Below are 24522 nucleotides of genomic sequence, written 5' to 3' on the forward strand. Positions count from 1 at the left end.
CTTGTTTTCAGAATAGACTCAAATTAGGTTTCAGATTGAATCACAGCAATTTTTAAAAAATAATCATATAAATGCTTAATATTAACACTGATCACAAATCATAAATGATTTTTAATAGAATATCTACAGAGGTGTTCAGAGACCCATTTTCAGCAATAATCCCTCCTGTGTTCAGTGGTACATTGTCTTATCTAATGCAAGCTTAACACATTAAAGCCTAACTTATCACTCAAAACAGCTTTTGAAAGATTTTTGCACAAACTGAAACTTTTGTGGTGATTAAAGAAACAATAAATGTGTCTGGATCATCCCAGTGTTTGTTTTTACCCTCGTGAAACCAAGTTTCCATTTTCCTCTAAAGGGGCTGTAACACCCAGCTGCACAAAACCTTCACTTTTTAAAAAAGTTTCACTCTTTGAATATTTTTCATTTCTTACAATCAGAATTCTCCAATAGATTTGTAGAAGAAAATTATTTTCTTTCATGCGTCACCAACTGAACCTGTTATGTTAACGTCTGAAGCTCCAGCCTAACCTCATTGAATTTTGCTTAGCAAAGTACTTTTCAACTCTAATAATTAGTAAGATTATATTTCTTATCATCTGTTGGTCGTCTGACCTGATAAACTTCAATGAACATTATGACACAGGAGTGATCGTCTCTAAAAATGGGCTCCTGCACGCTTGCAGACATTTTTCCATCACAACTTATGGATGATGAAGGATTTGATAAAAATCTGTGAAACATTACTGATAAACTGCATGTGATGTTACATTAAAGCCAATTTTCTATTAAAATCAGGGACTTTTCTAACTGACCTCTGACCTTTGAGCAGTAGTGTGTACTGTATGCTTGTATGTAACTGTATCTGACCTGGATTTTATCACCAGTTTCAAATAAGAATCTTCTTTAAAGTCTGTCTTTCAATACAAAATAAGTTCAACTTTATCAAGGCTGATGGTAAACTGTCCCTAACAAGTCCACTTTATTGCGTGCTCATTGACTTTCTCCTATCAGAGCTGTTTAACAAGCCCACTTTATACATGCTTATTAATCTATCACGCTTATCAGTGGCTCATGGTTGCTTAAAGCCTATGTCTGAACTTGACCACAGAGGCAGAGCATCATTCAATCTTGGCAGCAGCTCCAGGATGACAAACTCCACTTTCTCTGCATCAAGACAGCTCATAACTTTTTAACAGTCTCACCTGATAGTCTCATATCATCTGCTCTAATAAAAAATGGTACACTGTCATTACAATGTAGACTACAGCTCAAAAGTCTGAGGTGAATTAGAAATGTCTTGTTTTCAGAATAGACTCAAATTAGGTTTCAGATTGAATCACAGCAATTTTTTAAAAAATAATCATATAAATGCTTAATATTAACACTGATCACAAATCATGAATGCTCTTTAATAGAATGGTAAATGGACTGGTTCTTATATAGCGCTTTTCTACTCATCTGAGCACTCAAAGCGCTTTACACAACTTGTGCATTCACCCATTCAGACCCATTCGCACAAGCACATCTTTCTAAGTGCTTTATAGCTAACATTCACACACATTCATACTCCGATGGATGCATCGGAGAGCAATTTGGGGTTAGTATCTTGCCCAAGGATATTTGGCATGCAGACTAGGGGAAGCCAGGAATCGAACCACCAACCTTCCGATCAGTAGATGACCTGCTCTACCACCTGAGCTACAGCCACCCCAATATATCTACAGAGGTGTTCAGAGACCCATTTTCAGCAATAATCCCTCCTGTGTTCAGTGGTACATTGTCTTATCTAATGCAAGCTTAACACATTAAAGCCTAACTTATCACTCAAAACAGCTTTTTAAAGATTTTTGCACAAACTGAAACTATTGTGGTGATTAAAGAAACAATAAATGTGTCTGGATCATCCCAGTGTTTGTTTTTAACCTCATGAAACCAAGTTTCCATTTTCATCTAAAGGGGCTGCAACACCCAGCAGCACAAAACCTTCACTTTTTTTTTAACAGTTTCACTCTTTGAATATTTTTCATTTCTTACAATCAGAATTCTCCAATAGATTTGTAGAAGAAAATTATTTTCTTTCAGGCATCACCAACTGAACCTTTTATGTTAACGTCTCAAACTCCAGCCTAACCTCATTGAATTTTGCTTAGCAAAGTACTTTTCAACTCTAATAATTAGTAAGATTATATTTCTTATCATCTGTTGGTCGTCTGACCTGATAAACTTCAATGAACATTATGACACAGGAGTGATTGTCTCTAAAAATGGGCTCCTGCACGCTTGCAGACATTTTTCCATCACAACTTATGGATGATGAATGATTTGATAAAAGCTGTGAAACATTACTGATAAACTTCATGTGATGTTACATTAAAGCCAATTTTCTATTAAAATCAAGGACTTTTCTAACTGACCTCTGACCTTTGAGCAGTAGTGTGTACTGTATGCTTGTATGTAACTGTATCTGACCTGGATTTTATCACCAGTTTCAAATAAGAATCTTCTTTAAAGTCTGTCTTTCAATACAAATGAAGTTAAACTTTATCAAGGCTGATGGTAAACTGTCCCTAACAAGTCCACTTTATTGCGTGCTCATTGACTTTCTCCTATCAGAGCTGTTTAACAAGCCCACTTTATACATGCTTATTAATCTATCACGCTTATCAGTGGCTCATGGTTGCTTAAAGCCTATGTCTGAACTTGACCACAGAGGCAGAGCATCATTCAATCTTGGCAGCAGCTCCAGGATGACAAACTCCACTTTCTCTGCATCAAGACAGCTCATAACTTTTTAACAGTCTCTCCTGATAGTCTCATATCATCTGCTCTAATAAATAACGGTACACTATCATTACAATGTAGACTACAGCTCAAAAGTCTGAGGTGAATTAGAAATGTCTTGTTTTCAGAATAGACTCAAATTAGGTTTCAGATTGAATCACAGCAATTTATGAAAATAATCATATAAATGCTTAATATTAACACTGATCACAAATCATGAATGATTTTTAATAGAATATCTACAGAGGTGTTCAGAGACCCATTTTCAGCAATAATCCCTCCTGTGTTCAGTGGTACATTGTCTTATCTAATGCAAGCTTAACACATTAAAGTCTAACTTATCACTCAAAACAGCTTTTTAAAGATTTTTGCACAAACTGAAACTATTGTGGTGATTAAAGAAACAATAAATGTGTCTGGATCATCCCAGTGTTTGTTTTTAACCTCATGAAACCAAGTTTCCATTATCCTCTAAAGGGGCTGCAACACCCAGCTGCACAAAACCTTCATTTTTTTTAACAGTTTCACTCTTTGAATATTTTTCATTTCTTACAATCAGAATTCTCCAATAGATTTGTAGAAGAAAATTGTTTTCTTTCATGCATCACCAACTGAACCTTTTATGTTAACGTCTTAAGCTCCAGCCTAACCTCATTGAATTTTGCTTAGCAAAGAACTTTTCAACTCTAATAATTAGTAAGATTATATTTCTTATCATCTGTTGGTCGTCTGACCTGATAAACTTCAATGAACATTATGACACAGGAGTGATTGTCTCTAAAAATGGGCTCCTGCACGCTTGCAGACATTTTTCCATCACAACTTATGGATGATGAAGGATTTGATTAAAGCTGTGAAACTGTTTCTGTTTCAGAATATTCCTATATTCTTACCTAAAGGTTTTTTCAAAAATTTAGACCAGCTAGTTACATCGTTTTTGTGGGGAGGGAAACATCCCAGGGTGGGGAAATCATTATTACAGAGACTGACATTTGATGTTGGTCTTGCCTTGCCTAACTTTTTATTTTACTATTGGTCCTCTCATATTCACAAATTGACCCATTGGCTTGAATCTCAAGAACTGCTGTGGTGCAAACTGGAGCGCTTGTCGTGCACTTCCTCATCCTTAGAAGCTTTATTTTTCTCTCCACTACCACTTAAGCCTTCTCATTTCACCCAAAATCCTGTGGTACAGTCTAGTCTAAGGATCTGGTCACAATTCAGGAGTCATTTTAAGTACATCTCTGCATCAGTACACATGCCCATCACACAGAACCATCTGTTTACTCCTGGCCTCATTGATGGTACCTATGTACAGTGGAAGTGTCATGGTATTAACACGTTTAAGGATTTCTATAAAGATGGCACTTTCTTAACTTTTTCAGACCTGTGTTCAGAAACAAATCTTCCGGCTGCCAATCTATTCCGTTATTTTCAGGCACGGCATTCCACTTCTGCTCTCTTCCCCTCCTACCCTCTTCTTCCAAATGTCCAACCGTGGGAGGAATTCTTATCCCTTAAACCCAATAAGAAGTCAATTATATCTTTAATATATAAACAACTTATGGATTTAAATGTCCATTCAGTTGCTAAAATTAGGGGGGCTTGGGAGCGGGAGTTAGGAGTAAATTTTTCGGATCAGCAATGGGAGAAAGCAGTATCCAATGTCCGTTATAGTACGTCCTGCACCAGGTTACAACTTATCCAGTTCAAGGTGTTGTACAGGGTTTACTATTCAAAGTCTCGTCTGTCTGAGATTTACCCACAAGTAATGGATCAGTGTGAGAGATGTCATGCCACCCCATGTGACCTAGGCCATATGTTCTTTCTGTGCCCAAGACTCCATGGCTTCTGGAGTCAGTATTCAGTTATTCTTTCCAAGGCTCTTGGGACCCAAATCTGCATGGACCCTTTTTTAGCTGTTTTTGGGCTTCCAGTCAACACTGGTCTAACCGACCCTACACACTTCAAAATATTAGCCTTTACATCACTTTTGGGTAGACGTTGCATCTTACTCCTTTGGAAATCTTCAAAGCCACCTTCAGTTTCTTTTTGGTTTAGAGATGTGATGTCATTTCTTAAATTACAAAAGATAGGCCTTGTGGCGAAGGGAAAATACAGAGAATTTTATCGTATCTGGGGCCCCTTCGTAAACTATTGCAAGTCATTAAACCCTCTACCAGCTGATTATTATCATATCTCTCACCCTCCACCACCCCTTTTTTTTGTGTGTGGGTGTTTTGGGGTTTGTTGTTTGTGTTTGTTTTGGGTTTCTTCTTAGGTTTTGCTTTGTTTGTTTGTTTTTTCAATATTATTTAAGCGTGTGTGGGTGTGCCTGTATGTGTGTATTATCGTATCTGTTCATGTAAGAAAAACTAAAAAATATGTGAGGGGAACAGATTGTATTGTCATTGTAAACTAATGTACACTTGTCTCTCAATAAAAATATGAAGAAAAAAAAAAGCTGTGAAACATTACTGATAACCTTCATGTGATGTTACATTAAAGCCAATTTTCTATTAAAATCGGGGACTTTTCTAACTGACCTCTGACCTTTGAGCAGTAGTGTGTACTGTATGCTTGTATGTAACTGTATCTGACCTGGATTTTATCACCAGTTTCAAATAAGAATCTTCTTTAAAGTCTGTCTTTCAATACAAATGAAGTTAAACTTTATCAAGGCTGATGGTAAACTGTCCCTAACAAGCCCACTTTATACATGCTTATTAATCTATCACGCTTATCAGTGGCTCATGGTTGCTTAAAGCCTATGTCTGAACTTGACCACAGAGGCAGAGCATCATTCAATCTTGGCAGCAGCTCCAGGATGACAAACTCCACTTTCTCTGCATCAACACAGCTCATAACTTTTTAACAGTCTCTCCTGATAGTCTCATATCATCTGCTCTAATCAATAACCATACACTATCATTACAATGTAGACCACAGCTCAAAAGTCTGAGGTGAATTAGAAATGTCTTGTTTTCAGAATAGACTCAAATTTGGTTTCAGATTGAATCACAGCAATTTTTAAAAAATAATCATATAAATGCTTAATATTAACAGTGGTACATTGTCTTATCTAATGCAAGCTTAACACATTAAAGCCTAACTTATCACTCAAAACAGCTTTTTAAGAGATTTTTGCACAAACTGAAACTATTGTGGTGATTAAAGAAACAATAAATGTGTCTGGATCATCCCAGTGTTTGTTTTGAACCTCATGAAACCAAGTTTCCATTTTCCTCTAAAGGGGCTGCAACACCCAGCTGCACAAAACCTTCACTTTTTTTAAAAGTTTCACTCTTTGAATATTTTTCATTTCTTACAATCAGAATTCTCCAATAGATTTGTAGAAGAAAATTATTTTCTTTCAGGCATCACCAACTGAACCTTTTATGTTAACGTCTCAAGCTCCAGCCTAACCTCATTGAATTTTGCTTAGCAAAGTACTTTTCAACTCTAATAATTAGTAAGATTATATTTCTTATCATCTGTTGGTCGTCTGACCTGATAAACTTCAATGAACATTATGACACAGGAGTGATTGTCTCTAAAAATGGGCTCCTGCACGCTTGCAGACATTTTTCCATCACAACTTATTTATGATGAATGATTTGATTAAAAGCTGTGAAACATTACTGATAAACTGCATGTGATGTTACATTAAAGCCAGTTTTCTATTAAAATCAGGGACTTTTCTAACTGACCTCTGACCTTTGAGCAGTAGTGTGTACTGTATGCTTGTATGTAACTGTATCTGACCTGGATTTTATCACCAGTTTCAAATAAGAATCTTCTTTAAAGTCTGTCTTTCAATACAAATGAAGTTAAACTTTATCAAGGCTGATGGTAAACTGTCCCTAACAAGTCCACTTTATTGCGTGCTCATTGACTTTCTCCTATCAGAGCTGTTTAACAAGCCCACTTTATACATGCTTATTAATCTATCACGCTTATCAGTGGCTCATGGTTGCTTAAAGCCTATGTCTGAACTTGACCACAGAGGCAGAGCATCATTCAATCTTGGCAGCAGCTCCAGGATGACAAACTCCACTTTCTCTGCATCAAGACAGCTCATAACTTTTTAACAGTCTCTCCTGATAGTCTCATATCATCTGCTCTAATAAATAACGGTACACTATCATTACAATGTAGACTACAGCTCAAAAGTCTGAGGTGAATTAGAAATGTTTTGTTTTCAGAATAGACTCAAATTAGGTTTCAGATTGAATCACAGCAATTTATGAAAATAATCATATAAATGCTTAATATTAACACTGATCACAAATCATGAATAATTTTTAATAGAATATCTACAGAGGTGTTCAGAGACCCATTTTCAGCAATAATCCCTCCTGTGTTCAGTGGTACATTGTCTTATCTAATGCAAGCTTAACACATTAAAGCCTAACTTATCACTCAAAACAGCTTTTTAAAGATTTTTGCACAAACTGAAACTATTGTGGTGATTAAAGAAACAATAAATGTGTCTGGATCATCCCAGTGTTTGTTTTTAACCTCATGAAACCAAGTTTCCATTTTCCTCTAAAGGGGCTGCAACACCCAGCTGCACAAAACCTTCACTTTTTTTAAAAGTTTCACTCTTTGAATATTTTTCATTTCTTACAATCAGAATTCTCCAATAGATTTGTAGAAGAAAATTATTTTCTTTCAGGCATCACCAACTGAACCTTTTATGTTAACGTCTCAAGCTCCAGCCTAACCTCATTGAATTTTGCTTAGCAAAGTACTTTTCAACTCTAATAATTAGTAAGATTATATTTCTTATCATCTGTTGGTCGTCTGACCTGATAAACTTCAATGAACATTATGTCACAGGAGTGATTGTCTTTAAAAATGGGCTCCTGCACGCTTGCAGACATTTTTCCATCACAACTTATTTATGATGAATGATTTGATAAAAAGCTGTGAAACATTACTGATAAACTTCATGTGATGTTACAATAAAGCCAATTTTCTATTAAAATCGGGGACTTTTCTAACTCACCTCTGACCTTTGAGCAGTAGTGTGTACTGTATGCTTGTATGTAACTGTATCTGACCTGGATTTTATCACCAGTTTCAAATAAGAATCTTCTTTAAAGTCTGTCTTTCAATACAAATGAAGTTAAACTTTATCAAGGCTGATGGTAAACTGTCCCTAACAAGTCCACTTTATTGCGTGCTCATTGACTTTCTCCTATCAGAGCTGTTTAACAAGCCCACTTTATACATGCTTATTAATCTATCACGCTTATCAGTGGCTCATGGCTGCTTAAAGCCTATGTCTGAACTTGACCACAGAGGCAGAGCATCATTCAATCTTGGCAGCAGCTCCAGGATGACAAACTCCACTTTCTCTGCATCAAGACAGCTCATAACTTTTTAACAGTCTCTCCGGATAGTCTCATATCATCTGCTCTAATAAATAACGGTACACTATCATTACAATGTAGACTACAGCTCAAAAGTCTGAGGTGAATTAGAAATGTCTTGTTTTCTGAATAGACTCAAATTTGGTTTCAGATTGAATCACAGCAATTTATGAAAAATAATCATATAAATGCTTAATATTAACACTGATCACAAATCATGAATGATTTTTAATAGAATATCTACAGAGGTGTTCAGAGACCCATTTTCAGCAATAATCCCTCCTGTGTTCAGTGGTACATTGTCTTATCTAATGCAAGCTTAACACATTAAAGCCTAACTTATCACTCAAAACAGCTTTTTAAAGATTTTTGCACAAACTGAAACTATTGTGGTGATTAAAGAAACAATAAATGTGTCTGGATCATCCCAGTGTTTGTTTTTAACCTCATGAAACCAAGTTTCCATTTTCCTCTAAAGCGGCTGCAACACCCAGCTGCACAAAACCTTCACTTTTTTTAAAAGTTTCACTCTTTGAATATTTTTCATTTCTTACAATCAGAATTCTCCAATAGATTTGTAGAAGAAAATTATTTTCTTTCAGGCATCACCAACTGAACCTTTTATGTTAACGTCTCAAGCTCCAGCCTAACCTCATTGAATTTTGCTTAGCAAAGTACTTTTCAACTCTAATAATTAGTAAGATTATATTTCTTATCATCTGTTGGTCGTCTGACCTGATAAACTTCAATGAACATTATGACACAGGAGTGATTGTCTATAAAAATGGGCTCCTGCACGCTTGCAGACATTTTTCCATCACAACTTATGGATGATGAAGGATTTGATTAAAGCTGTGAAACATTACTGATAAACTGCATGTGATGTTACATTAAAGCCAATTTTCTATTAATATCAGGGACTTTTCTAACTGACCTCTGACCTTTGAGCAGTAGTGTGTACTGTATGCTTGTATGTAACTGTATCTGACCTGGATTTTATCACCAGTTTCAAATAAGAATCTTCTTTAAAGTCTGTCTTTCAATACAAATGAAGTTAAACTTTATCAAGGCTGATGGTAAACTGTCCCTAACAAGTCCACTTTATTGCGTGCTCATTGACTTTCTCCTATCAGAGCTGTTTAACAAGCCCACTTTATACATGCTTATTAATCTATCACGCTTATCAGTGGCTCATGGCTGCTTAAAGCCTATGTCTGAACTTGACCACAGAGGCAGAGCATCATTCAATCTTGGCAGCAGCTCCAGGATGACAAACTCCACTTTCTCTGCATCAAGACAGCTCATAACTTTTTAACAGTCTCTCCTGATAGTCTCATATCATCTGCTCTAATCAATAACGGTACACTATCATTACATTGTAGACTACAACTCAAAAGTCTGAGGTGAATTAGAAATGTCTTGTTTTCAGAATAGACTCAAATTAGGTTTCAGATTGAATCACAGCAATTTTTAAAAAATAATCATATAAATGCTTAATATTAACACTGATCACAAATCATGAATGATTTTTAATAGAATATCTACAGAGGTGTTCAGAGACCCATTTTCAGCAATAATCCCTCCTGTGTTCAGTGGTACATTGTCTTATCTAATGCAAGCTTAACACATTAAAGCCTAACTTATCACTCAAAACAGCTTTTTAAAGATTTTTGCACAAACTGAAACTATTGTGGTGATTAAAGAAACAATAAATGTGTCTGGATCATCCCAGTGTTTGTTTTGAACCTCATGAAACCAAGTTTCCATTTTCCTCTAAAGGGGCTGCAACACCCAGCTGCACAAAACCTTCACTTTTTTTTAACAGTTTCACTCTTTGAATATTTTTCATTTCTTACAATCAGAATTCTCCAATAGATTTGTAGAAGAAAATTATTTTCTTTCAGGCATCACCAACTGAACCTGTTATGTTAACGTCTCAAGCTCCAGCCTAACCTCATTGAATTTTGCTTAGCAAAGTACTTTTCAACTCTAATAATTAGTAAGATTATATTTCTTATCATCTGTTGGTCGTCTGACCTGATAAACTTCAATGAACATTATGACACAGGAGTGATTGTCTCTAAAAATGGGCTCCTGCACGCTTGCAGACATTTTTCCATCACAACTTATGGATGATGAAGGATTTGATTAAAAGCTGTGAAACATTACTGATAAACTTCATGTGATGTTACATTAAAGCCAATTTTCTATTAAAATCGGGGACTTTTCTAACTGATCTCTGACCTTTGAGCAGTAGTGTGTACTGTATGCTTGTATGTAACTGTATCTGACCTGGATTTTATCACCAGTTTCAAATAAGAATCTTCTTTAAAGTCTGTCTTTCAATACAAATGAAGTTAAACTTTATCAAGGCTGATGGTAAACTGTCCCTAACAAGTCCACTTTATTGCGTGCTCATTGACTTTCTCCTATCAGAGCTGTTTAACAAGCCCACTTTATACATGCTTAATAATCTATCACGCTTATCAGTGGCTCATGGTTGCTTAAAGCCTATGTCTGAACTTGACCACAGAGGCAGAGCATCATTCAATCTTGGCAGCAGCTCCAGGATGACAAACTCCACTTTCTCTGCATCAAGACAGCTCATAACTTTTTAACAGTCTCTCCTGATAGTCTCATATCATCTGCTCTAATCAATAACCATACACTATCATTACAATGTAGACTACAGCTCAAAAGTCTGAGGTGAATTAGAAATGTCTTGTTTTCAGAATAGACTCAAATTTGGTTTCAGATTGAATCACAGCAATTTATCAAAATAATCATATAAATGCTTAATATTAACACTGATCACAAATCATGAATGATTTTTAATAGAATATCTACAGAGGTGTTCAGAGACCCATTTTCAGCAATAATCCCTCCTGTGTTCAGTGGTACATTGTCTCTTCTAATGCAAGCTTAACACATTAAAGCCTAACTTATCACTCAAAACAGCTTTTTAACAGTGTCTCTCTGTCCTCATACTTCTATACATTCTTCTGTAATAGATAATTATACACTATCATTGTAATCAATCTACACTACAGCTCAAAAGTTTGAAGTCAATTTTTACCTGGTTTATAATCATGTGATTGGTCCACACATCAGTGTCTAAAAAAACGCTCATTTTTATCTGTGTCTATCATCAAAATTTGAGTTGATTGCAATCTCTCCCTAACAAGTTCACTTTATTGCGTGCTCATCAATCTCCTCTACATCTCAGCTAACTGAAGTCAGTTAGAAACGTCTTTTTATCTTAAAAAAAAAACAAGATTTCTTTTTTATATTTTGTAAATTGGTTTTGATTTATTTGGTTTTGCAAATAAATATAATTGTTTAAAACTTGCATTGATCACCAATTATGATTAATGTTTGATAAAATATTTGCTGGTGTGTGGATTACAACAATAATAGCGAGTGTGCAGATTATATTACCTTCCCTCAGTTTATCACATTAAATCTCATCTTACTAGTGACCCAGCAGTTTTTCCAAATACAGCTGCACTAACCAACATCATTTTTTCAAGTAATATAAAAATCATTTCTATATATTACCTTTTTAGACATTCCATTTTTTCTTTCTATTGTCATTAAATCAAGTTTGCACATTTTTATAACAACATTTGGACCTCCAGATCTTTTTAGCTTTCAGTTTTTTCTCAGTGTCACACATGGATTAGTTTTCATCTCTTTCAATAGGAAAGTCAAATCTTCAGACCTTAAAGCAATCTTTGTTTCTTTCAATCATCTTAATATTTTTAATCTCCTGTAATATAATTGCAGTTAACCAGAGCTTAGCTACTCTGATCTACAGTGATTTTGGGGGTTTGGATTTGTTTTTCACAGGTGCAGAGCCTTTTTCTACAAAATTCCGAATAAACTGCATTTTTTAAAAGTACCATTAACCATGTAGACTGACAAGTAACTAACCATGTAACACAGTGATCAGTAGAGAAGAAAGAAAATAACCCATTTCAACATTTCTAATTCAGAGCAAAATTATTGATCTGATTAAGGAAACAGTAAATTTGGCCACATTATTGTCCTGATCCTCCAGTTTTCACTTTCCAATGTGACTAAATAAAATTCAACTGTTTTTTTTTTAAATAAAAGCAGATGCACATCCATATATTTCTTACAGTAAGAATCCTCCAACAGCCTTTCAAAAGAAACATTTTTTGTCTTTCCTCAATTTTGAGAGTAACTGAAGCCACAAACCTGAAGCTCGAGACCCCAAACTAACCAAATTTAATGTTTCCTTAATCAGCACAGCAATTTTTAACTCTTTGTGTGTTATGTTTACTCACAGTTTTGATGCTTGCTTCTTCGACTTGATCCACCATCGCTCTGCTGTTTTCTCCTCATGCTTCTCCTTCATGCGTCCTGTCCTCAAATATAATCCAACCTGCCTCCTTGTTTCCTCCTTGACTTGTATTAGCAAAATTTCCAGTTAAATTAAGAGAAATCCAGAAAGGTTTTCCTGCTTCAAAAGCTCTTCCAGTTGCCTGTCTTCTTGTCCTCCTTTAAATGTGCATTTTTCTACATTTGTATTTATTTGACTTCATATTGCCATGACAACATAGCACAGAGCATCATGGTAGATTAAGGCAGGTGGTTCTCTCCTGTGCAGAAATGCTGGTGTTCCATAGTGATGTAAAAGTATGTTAATAATCTTTAAACAGACACTCACTGATCCTGTAAGAGCAGGAATTTAACTGCAAACCCTCACAGTCCCCATCAGCATAGCTGGACTGGCCATCGGGCATACCGGGCATTTGGCCGGTGGCCCGATGGTAATTTTTTGTTTTAAATGGGCCGATGTTTTGTTGTTGTTGTCTTTTTTTCGTAACCGTGTAGACAGTGAAAGGTGGGGATTGGACAGATGCTGGCAGACGTGTAAAAATAACTCAATTGTTTGGTAGTGGCTATGGTGGAGCTTTCACAGATTCAGTAAAATTAGCAAGTGGTGGAGGCCAGCAGGTGGATGGGGGAAAGGGGAGGCGGAGGTGGAGAGACCCAAGGCGGCTGCCAGTCCGACTGTCAGGTGAAATGAGCTTCAGGTAAGAAGTTATGACCTGCAGTCTATCTGGGTCAGATATAAACCAAGTTTTGGTGTAGTTTATTTTCGTTGTGCTAACTTTTTACAGTCAGTTACAATAACTTGAACTGTGTACTAGCTAGCATGACAGAGTTTCTATACAGTTGGGTGGGTGCTATGATGTTACTGGTGAATTTTATTTTATTCATATGGTGAGTTAGTAGAGTTGCCTACCATCCTGTAAAAAACGGAATCCTCTGGTATTCAGAGTTAATATTAAGCATTTCGCATTGAGCTGAAAATAAATGCAATTTGTCCCGTACTTCAGCTACAATTAAAAAAAAAAGACAAAAAGCTGGAGTTATTCTGTGTCTTTACGCTGTCAGCTGCCTCTTCTTCTCTCATTCTCCCCCCTCCCTCTCCTGCTGCTACTTCAATCGTGAAACTGATCAATGATCAGCTGATCAGCGTTTCTGCCGCCTCTCTCCTGTCTCTCTTGCTTGTTTATCTCCTGCTTTGCGCCAGAAAGAGGAAACTAGTGGAGGTCGGGTTAAACAGCAGCAGCGCCTTTAAACTTGATAAGCTGTTGTTAGAATTTATTTAAAAAATCCCTTAAATCAAAGTTTCAGTACACAGCTTCTTCTACAGTTACTGAGGAAAACGACTTACTTTCTTTAGCGATGGCTATTGCATGGCAGAGCAACATCCCAGGCCGAGGTCCTTGTTGCTTAGCTTCGGGAACTCTTGGAGGTGTTGGGGCTAAAGGCTTTACAGCAACAATATTTTTGGCAGCTACTACCTGTCCAAATGAGGCTACAATGCCAGGCTGGAAATACTCATTTTCTTTCCAAAATAGACACAAATTTATCTTTTCCTGTCAAGACTGTAACTGATGGTGATACACACAGAGCTTAACAAAATGTCAGACCACCTGTCATTAAAAAAATAAAAAAAGATTAATATTTTAGAACTCTGTCAAAAACATGGTTGAAACTACAAATGATTTCATCGATTAGACAAATAGGAAACTGAACTCACATCTTTGTGAGAAGTTAGGATCAATATTTATAAATTATCATTAAAATATCATTTTGATTAAAGAGCTTGTGCACTCTGCTGGATTAACCATTACAGAAATACAAAAATGATTACCAATACACTTAATTTGTGGCAGTGTGGCATAAAAATTACACTGGATGGTGTCTTCATCAGTCACTGTATAGCACAGTTCAGCTCATTTAAGTTCAGTTCAGTATTATTACAACAGTAGCATCAAGGCACTTTGTAATTCTGTTATTTTGATTCTTCGAAATTCAGAGCTTCAATAAAAAATAATCTACAGTCTGTGAATAAAACAATAACATTAGATTTTTGGTACATAAATTTTCCAGATACTTCCCAACATCCTGTTTAGACTCTTTGCTGAAGGTCAATTTATTAAACAAAAGAAGAGTATCAATGATATATACTCAGATAATGAATGAAATCAATCCTTCTGTTAATCAAATAAGGGAAGAATAGAGTAAACATATGTTGGTTTTATTCTCTGATGAAGATTGGGAGAAAGCACTCCATAAAAATTTGATTGGTATATGGACTGATTCTTGTATAGCGCTTTTCTACTCTCCCGGAGTACTCAAAGCGCCGTATACAACATGCCACATTCACCCAATCACACCCATTCTCACAAGCACTTTATCTGTACTTAGTGCTTTCTAACTACATTCACACACATTCATACTCCGATGGATGCATCGGAGAGCAACTTGGGGTTAGTATCTTGCCCAAGGATACACAACTATGGGCAAGTCACTACCTCCATCCATCCTATGTGCAATTTATATGTTAATGGGAGTAACTGTGTATAATTCCTCACAATAGAACACAATGGTTGATTAATAAAATGGTTTAATGGGAGAGAAGATGCAAAACTTATATTTGCATTTGCAGCTAAACCCAGTTACACTATTAAATTCTCTTGGACTGAGGTGTTAAACAGCTTCCACAATAATAATTAGCTTTGGAAGGATGGTATTTTAGTTGGAGTTTCCCTTGGAGAATCAAGGCCACATTGGAGCTTTTTTGGTGGCAGATTTGCCCAACATCTTAGAAAATAATTTTAAGCCATTTTCGTTTTTAAGCTGTGATTTTTGCAAGGTTCAATAGACTTTTTGTGCTTTATTGGGAAAATGCAGCTAAAGTGTTAACCCACACAAGCTGAGAAATTTTCCATGTTTGCAAAAAAGACAACTGACAGCAAATTTGACTGTTGACTTAATTACTTTATTGATGCATTTCACACAGGATCCAATACCCTCCCTAAGTTGGCAGTGGTGAAGAGCCAAAACTTGTTTAACCATGGTGCATTGCATTGCTGAAAAGTTACCTTGACCTCTTTACTCTGTTTACAGAATACACAAATAGCATTATAAAATCCCTTTATCAAAACAACTCAATGTTTCCACTGAGTGTTTTACATCATTCCCCACCTTGTAACAGATTCACTAAGAATTTTAGCTTTAGACATTGAAGCCAACAGTTCAATATGTTTCTGTAGAAAGTCCTAATCTCCCAAAACCCCTTGAAAGAGTTACAGAGTTCTTTAAAAACTTGCACCAATAGTCTGCAAAGCAAGCCAGTAGGGATAGAAGCGTGTTGATGAGTCACTGAAGTTACATCTGATCACACAAGTTACAAAGCCAGAGGCACAGCTGCATGAGCTTGCCACCCAATGTTAGGTTTTAAATTTTCACTTGATGATTTCATTTCTAGTTCACCCACATTTAGTTTAAGCCAAGCCTCTAAAAATGTTTGGAGACAAGCCACCAAATCTGAAAAAGACCTCAGGATCATGTGAACACAGACATCTGCTCAACTCGTGAGTCAAATTCAGCTTTCAGATCTACCAGACCCATTAATGTAGATTAACATTTTGAACAGTTACAATTTGCAGCATTTTTGAAGACAATTGAAATAAAGACACAAGCAAATGTCTCAAGTTGACTTCTTTATCATGTACATTTAAGTATAAAGAGCACAAAGCCATGTTAAGGTCATACAGCCTGTGTTTGACACAGTGAACACTTACAGCACCTCAAAAATTACCAGATCAATTAGCAAATAATCCACTACATATTCACATGGAGTCAAATTTACAGAGATTTAAGGAATAAATATGCCTCAAGAAGTCTTAATAAAAGGATGTCTGCCAGAAACTGTGATTTTAATCACAAAACATTTCTGGCTAAAAGTTAAATATGGTGAAGTGGATAAATGTAGGTATAAATTTTAGATTGGCAACACTGATAATGTTTTAACATTTCACTGTAGCAATTTCAAGACTTGAGGTAGAAAAGTGAATCTGATCTCCAATTCTTTTTGTGTCAGTTTAAACCAACACTTCTTTGTAAAAATGGCCCCAACTGTTTACTTAGCTCTAGAAGTCGATTACTTGCTGATGCTTAAAGCTCTGTTGATGAGGCACTCGTTTAAAGTACATGGCGTGTGCATTAAGGAAAGGGGTTAGGTGGGTTACGATTGTAAGAGGGAGGAGAATCAAGAACTTTAGCTAACAGACTTCAGCTTGGCCCATGGGTTTGTGCCGCGCACCTCCAAAGACGGCATGTCGCAGAAGATGTGATTGCACAAGTCTTCCAGTGGGGGCTCTGGGTCTGTGGTGGCAAATTGAGCTGCATCCTCGATTTCCTTTCTCACTTCTACATCAATTTCCTACAGATAAATAAGGACAGTTAGACACTGCAGCCAAGAAAGTTTGGTCAAACCAATAGAAGCAGAAAATAGACATATTTTGTTTACCATTCTACTTCAAATGGAGAAGGCTACTAAAGCTCATAGAAGCATGACTCTAGCACGGTAACTAGCTTGTGCGCCTCGTTCCATGGGACTATGTATTTTTCCCACCTGTTTATAAAGACTTTAGCATTGTTCTGTCTCAAATGCATTTTCCAGTCTATGAATGCAATTTTCCTCAAAGACAAGGGATGAAACCTGGAGGATCTCATCTTAAATTTCGCTGTAGAATTTTACACTATTGTTAAAAAGCAAGCACTTTCATTAACCTCACCTCTAAAGCATGCTGTTCACTTTCACTTGACAGACTAAAGCTAACCCAAATCCAAATTGTCAGAAGTGTTGGCTCACAGAAATGTGATTTCTATATCTGAAGCATTTCCTACCTTGAGCTCCTCCACGCTAGCCATGTTGTTGCTGAGCATGCGGTCCTTCAGCAAGGAGATGGGGTCACTCTTACTGCGCACTTCCTGGATCTCCTCGCGTGTGCGGTAGCTAAAAGGGGAGAGGGTGCAGGAAAGTTGGAGGGATGCACTACTATTGCTATCAAATGCACTTTGAGGATTTAAAATGTTTTGTAATATTACTTTTGACAAATTTAGGCTCATTTTGGAAAAACCAGTGCCTTCAAAATTTATGTGATCATTTCTATGCAGATTCAAATGAAATTCAAATTACTTTGAGGTGTGACGTCTATCAAATAAAGAAATCTGACAGAAGATACTGAATCTCAATTCATCCCTAGGCTGTTGTCAGGTCACTACAAAGAGGGTACATGGAGACTACTAAGGAGCAGAGGTAAGGGGCACAGGCACAGTGAAGAGAAAATCTGTAAGATTAAACTGTAGGTGAGAACTTTAGCCACTTTAAGTTGTATCAATTTAAATAATCAAGTAGCCTAACGTTTACCTAACGCCAGGATCGCTCATGCTGTGTCCATGATAACGGTATGTCTGGAGTTCCATGAGAATAGGACCCTGAGCAAAGGACAAAGAAGTTAGAGATCCGAGTCGCATTTCCTGCACACGTCAATATAACATTTTAAACGTACCTTCCCAGAGCGACAGTGATCAGCAGCAAACTTGGTTGCTTCCCGGACACAGAGAACATCCATTCCATCCACCTGTACACAAAGTTACTGAGTATTTTTCTTTAATCTTATCTTACAAAAAGTAATAAACTGACATGGTCAACATGCAGATTCTACAAGTTTATGGTAGCACCAAACACATTTGAAAGTGTTTACATTTCACGAACACATCACTCCAAATAGCATTTAGCACACTTCCATCTAGTGTGTATTGTGTTCGAGACAGTCAAGGTTAATCATTCATTTGTAATTTTGATTGAACAAACCCAAATTGAATAAGTGTTCGATTGCTAACAAATTGTGCAAGACATCAGCTTCTGTCAAGTGTCTGTTGCTCTGCAACAGCTTAAAATGACAGATGCAGCTTTGCATGTAAGAAATGTGCTCAAGCATGCCAGACCCTTACCCTCAGACCAGGAATGAACTCTCCTCTCTTGAAGTAATCTGTGCTGGCTGCAGCTCGCTCCACTGAGGTGCCCATGCCATACCGGTTGTTCTCGCAGATAAAGATAACAGGCAGTTTCCAGAGAGCAGCCATGTTGTACGTTTCAAAAATCTGGCCCTGTGAAATATACACAAGACTTTAAAAGGGTGTCCTGTAATAGAAGCCCATCAGTTTAGATTCTCCTTTGTACTAAGGCCATTTATTATCCTTTAACACTCCCCAGAATTTAGTTATGTTTGCTCAATTCCCACAGAACAAAATTAAATCTGTCAGTGTACTGCAAAGTAAAGTAAATACTGGCCAGGTGTAGATCCAAACGTGTTGCTCTTTAACCCATTTATGTAAAAAACAAAAGAAAAAAAAGCTACACATACCTGGTTGGCAGCACCATCACCGTAGAGACAGACACACAGCTGGTTGTTGCCCTGAAACTTGCAGGCAAGTGCTACACCAGCACCCAAAGGAACCTAGAGAAGTCCAACATTGAGTAAACTTCAGTGTTAAAGTCTAAATGTACAAGTGTCAGTTCAAACCAATGGCCCAGTGAAATATCTTGTAATGCAATTAGATGATCGTAAACCATGGAAGGCAGAACGATAAGTAACAAATTTAAAGCAAAGCTGCCAAATGTTATATTTACCTGAGCACCAACAATTCCATTTCCACCATAGAAGTGTTTACAGTACATGTGCATAGAGCCTCCTTTGCCCTTTGCAATACCACCTCTTCTGCCTGTGCGTGAAAAAGATATTAGGTGATATTAACAAGAGCATTTACAGCTCAAAGTACATCATCAACTGAAATTTGTTCCTAGGTTCAGCCAGACTACGGTTTCCTAGAACCGTAATCTCAGGGACTAGAAAACCAAGCTGAAGCAGGGCCAGCAACAAATGTGTCCCGCCTTCAGTCAATTAGGGAGACATTTCTAGTGTCATCATTTTATAACTTCAATATTCTATTTCCTGGGCTCAACAGCTTCCCTTTAGGGAAAATAAAGATTCAAAACCTGCCAAGTTACTCCAGCAGCAACTGAACATTTGCCGCTTTTCACAGGGGAGTCAATTCAAAAAAAGTCCCATTGTGTACTGATATTTAATGTCTTCACCAACAACTCACCGGTTAGCTCAGCCATAATCTCCTTTACAGTCCCTCCCCGGGTGTAAGTGTAGCCATGGGCACGGTATGCCGTGATCAGGTGGTCTGACAAGTTAATTGAGGCTTCAATACCAACAGCACAAGCTTCCTATAATGAGAAAACAGCTTGACATGTCTGGTCCTAAAGGGAGATTTATTCTGAAGAGTAATCAATAAATGTTTCACAGGGCAACACTTCAAAACTTCCACTCCTCCAAAAAGTTTAACATCCTTGCCAGATATTCTGAAATTTAAACTGCCATCCCTAACTTTCATTGTAGATCAGAAAAATCATCCAACCTGGCCATCATACAAGTGGCAGAATCCTCTGATGATTTTCTGCTTGTAGAGCTGATCTGCCTTCAGCTCCATACGCCTCATCGTCTGCATGATGCGGTAGTACTGCAGACCCTCATCGCGAGTCAGAACCACCTGAGTGGCAGGGCCCTCATCCAGCTTGAAGAGGTCACATTTCTATAGAGAAGCAAATACCCATGAGTCAAACTGCCAAGTGCCAGTCTGTGTTCACAACATCACAATTTCAATCTTACCTTTATTTCAAAGGTAGCCTGGGTTGTGAAGTCAGCATATGTGCGTGCTGACATAATCACTGCAGCCCCCTGTGAGAAACAAGTATGCAAGAGCTTTCAATCTATAAAAGCAATTCGTGTCACATTTTGAGACAACTACAGAACTCAAGGCACTCATTTTTACAGAGTGCCTTCCCATTAGTCTGCAGTAAATGGGATGAGGGCTAACATGAAAAGTCCTGTAGAAGCATTTAACAAAGGTTCCTCCCCCAACCAGCCATTATTATAATTTGTCCTTCATAGGACCTGGTTTATAGTTAAATCATTCACTGAATAGTCTTTAAATGGATTGTAACGAAGTTTCCAAAAGTTTGAGTTGTCATCTGATTTAAGTTAAGTTCTTAGCAGCAAGTTCAGACTATTAAGCATTAGTAAGGTATTAGCATGTGCTTAATTCATCGTTTATATATTGTTACTCCTCCTTAGTATGTTATTTATAACATTTATAAATGACCATGTACACCTATCATTGCTGTACATGCTGTAAATGTGTACAGCTATCACCGTTACTACATGACTGCTAGTAATAATCATAATCACAGTCATGATAATATATCTGTATTTATCAATGGAATACTAAGGAAGAGTAATGCTATATAAATGATGAATTATGCACTTGCTAATACCCTATTACTACCTTAATAATGCTTACCTTTGTGACCTTATAAAGCGCCACAAAAATATCAAATACAGTTGTTTTGTTTCGGTTTTTTTCAAGCTGTTGGCACTGAATCTCATGTCCGAACAGTACAGAGAGTTTTCTTGGCTGTCTCAGTATTTAAGACTGATTGTTATTAATGCTAGCTTTCACCCTTCCTTTAACAGTTCCCATTTCCATTCATTTAAACATTAACTAAGTAGTTACTGACTGTCCGCTGACATTGAAACTTTAAATCTGTGCGCAAACTTTTACCGTGTTAGCTAGTGAAGCTATCATTCAGGCTTACAAGGTCAGAACAGCGATGACAGTTTTGTTTTGGGTGGACTGGCGCTCTTCACGAGACTACATTTTGCAATGTTTAGCTAAGTCCGTTTACAGAATAAAAAAAAAACAGCACTTACATTCCGCTGGGCACTGGCTCTAAACACATTAGAGATGATGGCTAGCATCTTTCCTGACCTAACCCACCGCAGAACCGTCCTAATGTCAGGATGTGTCCTTCCGGCTTGGGGCTTCTTCGCTGTCTTGAATATCGGCAGATAGAAAGCGCAACTGCCGACAGCGGGCTGTGTTCGAAGTAGAGGAGAGGTGTGGTTGGTAGTGAGTGTAGGAAATGCAACACTGATCAGTGGCTATTTAATAATATAATTTCTTCAACCCCCCTATATTTGACAGGGACGAAGACTTTAGATGTGCGGTGGTGATGGCAGTATGAAGCCTTCTGAAGCGTTGAAGCTTTTATTGAAAAAGGGTTCATTACCCGAAGCTTTTCAGCAAAGTCTTCTTTGGTGCCATCTTGTGGCCAAAAGTATGAAGAGCAGCTTGAATCTAAATTCAAACTGCTTTAATATGATTGCCGAATCTACAGAGCTGAGTTGACACCTTTCTGGGGGTGATGTTATATATCTATTTGATTAACAATTAATTTGGATGAATAAACCTTTGTTTGAACATGTGCCATAGTGTGGTCTCCCTTTGTTTGACCTTGGGGAAATTTTCCAACTGAGGAATAATTGTATTAAAAAATTAAAGGTTAATGATAAAGAGGATATATATATATTTTTATTTATTTTTTTAAGAGGCAGAAACTATTCTAATTCATTTCCAGCAGCAAGAGCTCCTTGCTGAAGTATGCTTTGGGTTCACTGCCTAAGGGATCAGAGAATATGCGCCAAAGCCCATGAGATACTTTAAATGTCAAGACTTTGGACACATGGCAGTTATATGTAAGAAGAGTTGCAGGTGTGATTGTTTTGGAGGGGTTCATGAGTTTGGCAAATGTATTGTTGTAGTTAATTGGAAATGCTGCAACTGCAGAAGGAACCACAGTGTAGCTTTTTGGGGTTATGAAGTGGTGAAAAGGGAGTTAAAAAAATGCTCCATCCATCAGGCTGTATGGAGCAAAGAGCAAACGAAGGCAAGAAAACGGCTGGATCAAAAGAAGGAAATGAAAAAATATAAATAATAGCAAAAGCTGCAGTGCATATGTATAGGATATTTCTGTTAATTATACTCATTCCCCCAATGTAATGCCAGAAGTTTGAAGGACAATTCATGGCAGGAATTCAAGAAATTTAATGGAGATAAGAAAGAAAATCATATTTGGATTTAATTTGTGTCCAGTAATTCTGGCTTAAATCAAAATTTGATTCTTTTTTAATTTATATGACCATGTGGCAGTCTCTGTAGACACAGAGAAGAGGGAGGAAGGGGAAGATGTGTCCCCAATATAGTTAATATAGAACTATGATTGGGAAGTGAACAGTCGTATATTGTTGTTAAAAGTTGGGATAAAAGGAAAGAATATGTGATAACAATATAACAATGGATTTTTGCAAAAAAAAAAAAAGCCAATTGAAAGAAATTTCTGAAAACAAGTGATAAGTACTTGGCACAAGTTAATAACGAACTAAATGTGGATACTCTGGACTAAATAAAATAAAGCAAAGTGTAATATTAGCAACAAAAAGCTTCATTCCTAAAAGTAAAGGAAATGTATGATGGAAATGTATCAGAGTGGATTCAGGGTAGAATGTAGCACAATGGATCCAGTAGTTTGCCTTGAGCATGATGTAAGGAAGTCTCAAATGAATCCAGAGACAGTTGCTGCAGAGTTCTTTGATATTAAGAAAGTTTATGACATGCTATGGAAAGAGGGACAGATATTTAACTGGACCAAGGACTAGATGGAAGAACAATTTAAAAAAAAATGGGTACTGACCTATCAGTTCAATGTATAGTGGGAAATGGGATTCCTCAGGGGAGTGGATTAAGTCCGACCTTGTTTTCTATTATCATAGATGATATATTTTTGAATACCAATGGATATGGAGAAGTCAGAAATACTGTCAAGCAAGTGGAAAGGTGGGGAACAGAATGGGGATTCAAATTGTCAGTAGAAAAGACAAAGACCATCTTGACAAGAAACAAAATAAGGGAGTGCAGACTGAAATCATGAATGAACTGCAGAGCGTGGAAAGTTTGCATTTCATAGGAGTGAATTTTGACCAAAAGGAAGGAAATTTCACTTGAAATGATGGAGACTTCTTCAAGTGCCTATGTAACTTTTTTCATCTTTCTTCACCCATACATAATATATATATATATATATATGTATATATATATATATATATATATATATATATATATATATATATATATATATATATATATATATATATATATATATATATATATATATATATGTTTTATTCACACACTCAGGCTCTGTAGTGATTAGCTCATTAACCATCAGGCTGCAGTCAGGCGCCCTGGTCCTTTACCGCGAGGGCAACAGTATCAAGCTATCTTAAAGAGGCAGGGCATAAGAGCATCCGAGGGCTCATTGAATGGTTAGTGACATTAAATGACTACAGAATCCTACAGGAGGCAGTAATGCACCCACTCAGCTGCCATCAAGAACCAAAGAAGAAGAAGACGAAGAAGGAGAAACTCAGATTCCATCGAAGTAAATCTGATACCCTGATATCCTCAGTTGATCTGTGTGCCCTGGTAGCTGGGGTGTGTTTTATTGAGTACAGTGTGTTAAATTATTACAAAAATTGCTACATGGGCTTAAATATATCTATCTACACAATGACACCATGTTTATTACTCTTGTTGCAGTGATGGGGTCCTTGAGTAAAATAAATCTCAGTTTAAGTATCTTTTACAGATACTTAAGAAAAAGAAAGAAAGAAAAAATATATTAGAACTTTTCTGATGAGGCATTGATGGACATGCTTATCAAAACTATGGATGCCAATAAGACTAAAAGGTTATGGGTTTTTATTATAACACTTACTGATTTTCCTCAATCTTGCCTCTGATATATACCTTCCATGTAATAAGTATTAATAAGAGACTAATAAAATGAAGTGAAAAACTAAACTCAAACAACCAAATGAAATAAAATAAAATAAACTAACTAGAAAACACAAAGCTGTATTAACTCTGGGTCACACACTGTTAGTGATTGCTAACCAAACCTGTTTGGGAATTTCAGACAAGGTTGCACCGCCATCCACTAAAAGGAACCAACCCATCCATCGTTGCTGCAATTTAGTTACACTGACCCCCAACTAGC

The 24522-nt window shown here is 36.8% G+C and overlaps 1 protein-coding gene across 1 annotated transcript; it reads right to left on the reverse strand.

Moving 5' to 3' along the window:
- Nucleotides 1–15467: 15467 nt before the first annotated feature.
- pdha1a (pyruvate dehydrogenase E1 subunit alpha 1a) lies at nt 15468–21488 on the reverse strand. The gene is made up of 11 exons (XM_006799960.3): nt 21338–21488; nt 20237–20305; nt 19986–20159; nt 19668–19794; nt 19192–19283; nt 18926–19018; nt 18513–18668; nt 18068–18139; nt 17926–17993; nt 17403–17511; nt 15468–16935 (listed from the first exon to the last, which is right to left on the reverse strand). The coding sequence occupies exons 1-11, from the start codon at nt 21383–21385 to the stop codon at nt 16771–16773; spliced, it is 1173 nt and encodes a 390-aa protein (XP_006800023.1). The 5' UTR covers nt 21386–21488; the 3' UTR covers nt 15468–16770.
- Nucleotides 21489–24522: the final 3034 nt, after the last annotated feature.

Source organism: Neolamprologus brichardi, chromosome 10 (assembly GCF_056152115.1).
Source record: "Neolamprologus brichardi isolate AB-2024 chromosome 10, ASM5615211v1, whole genome shotgun sequence".
NCBI classification, from domain to species: Eukaryota; Metazoa; Chordata; class Actinopteri; order Cichliformes; family Cichlidae; genus Neolamprologus; species Neolamprologus brichardi.

Excerpts from the sequence above, each read along its gene's own strand:
- pdha1a (XM_006799960.3), bottom strand. The coding sequence starts at position 21,385 with ATGCTAGCCATCATCTCTAATGTGTTTAGAGCCAGTGCCCAGCGGAAT. Across the intron at positions 19,795-19,985 it reads GCCACTTGTATGATGGCCAG|GAAGCTTGTGCTGTTGGTAT; the intron begins GTTGGATGATTT and ends TTCTCATTATAG. Across the intron at positions 17,994-18,067 it reads ATCACTGTCGCTCTGGGAAG|GGTCCTATTCTCATGGAACT; the intron begins GTACGTTTAAAA and ends TCCTTTGCTCAG.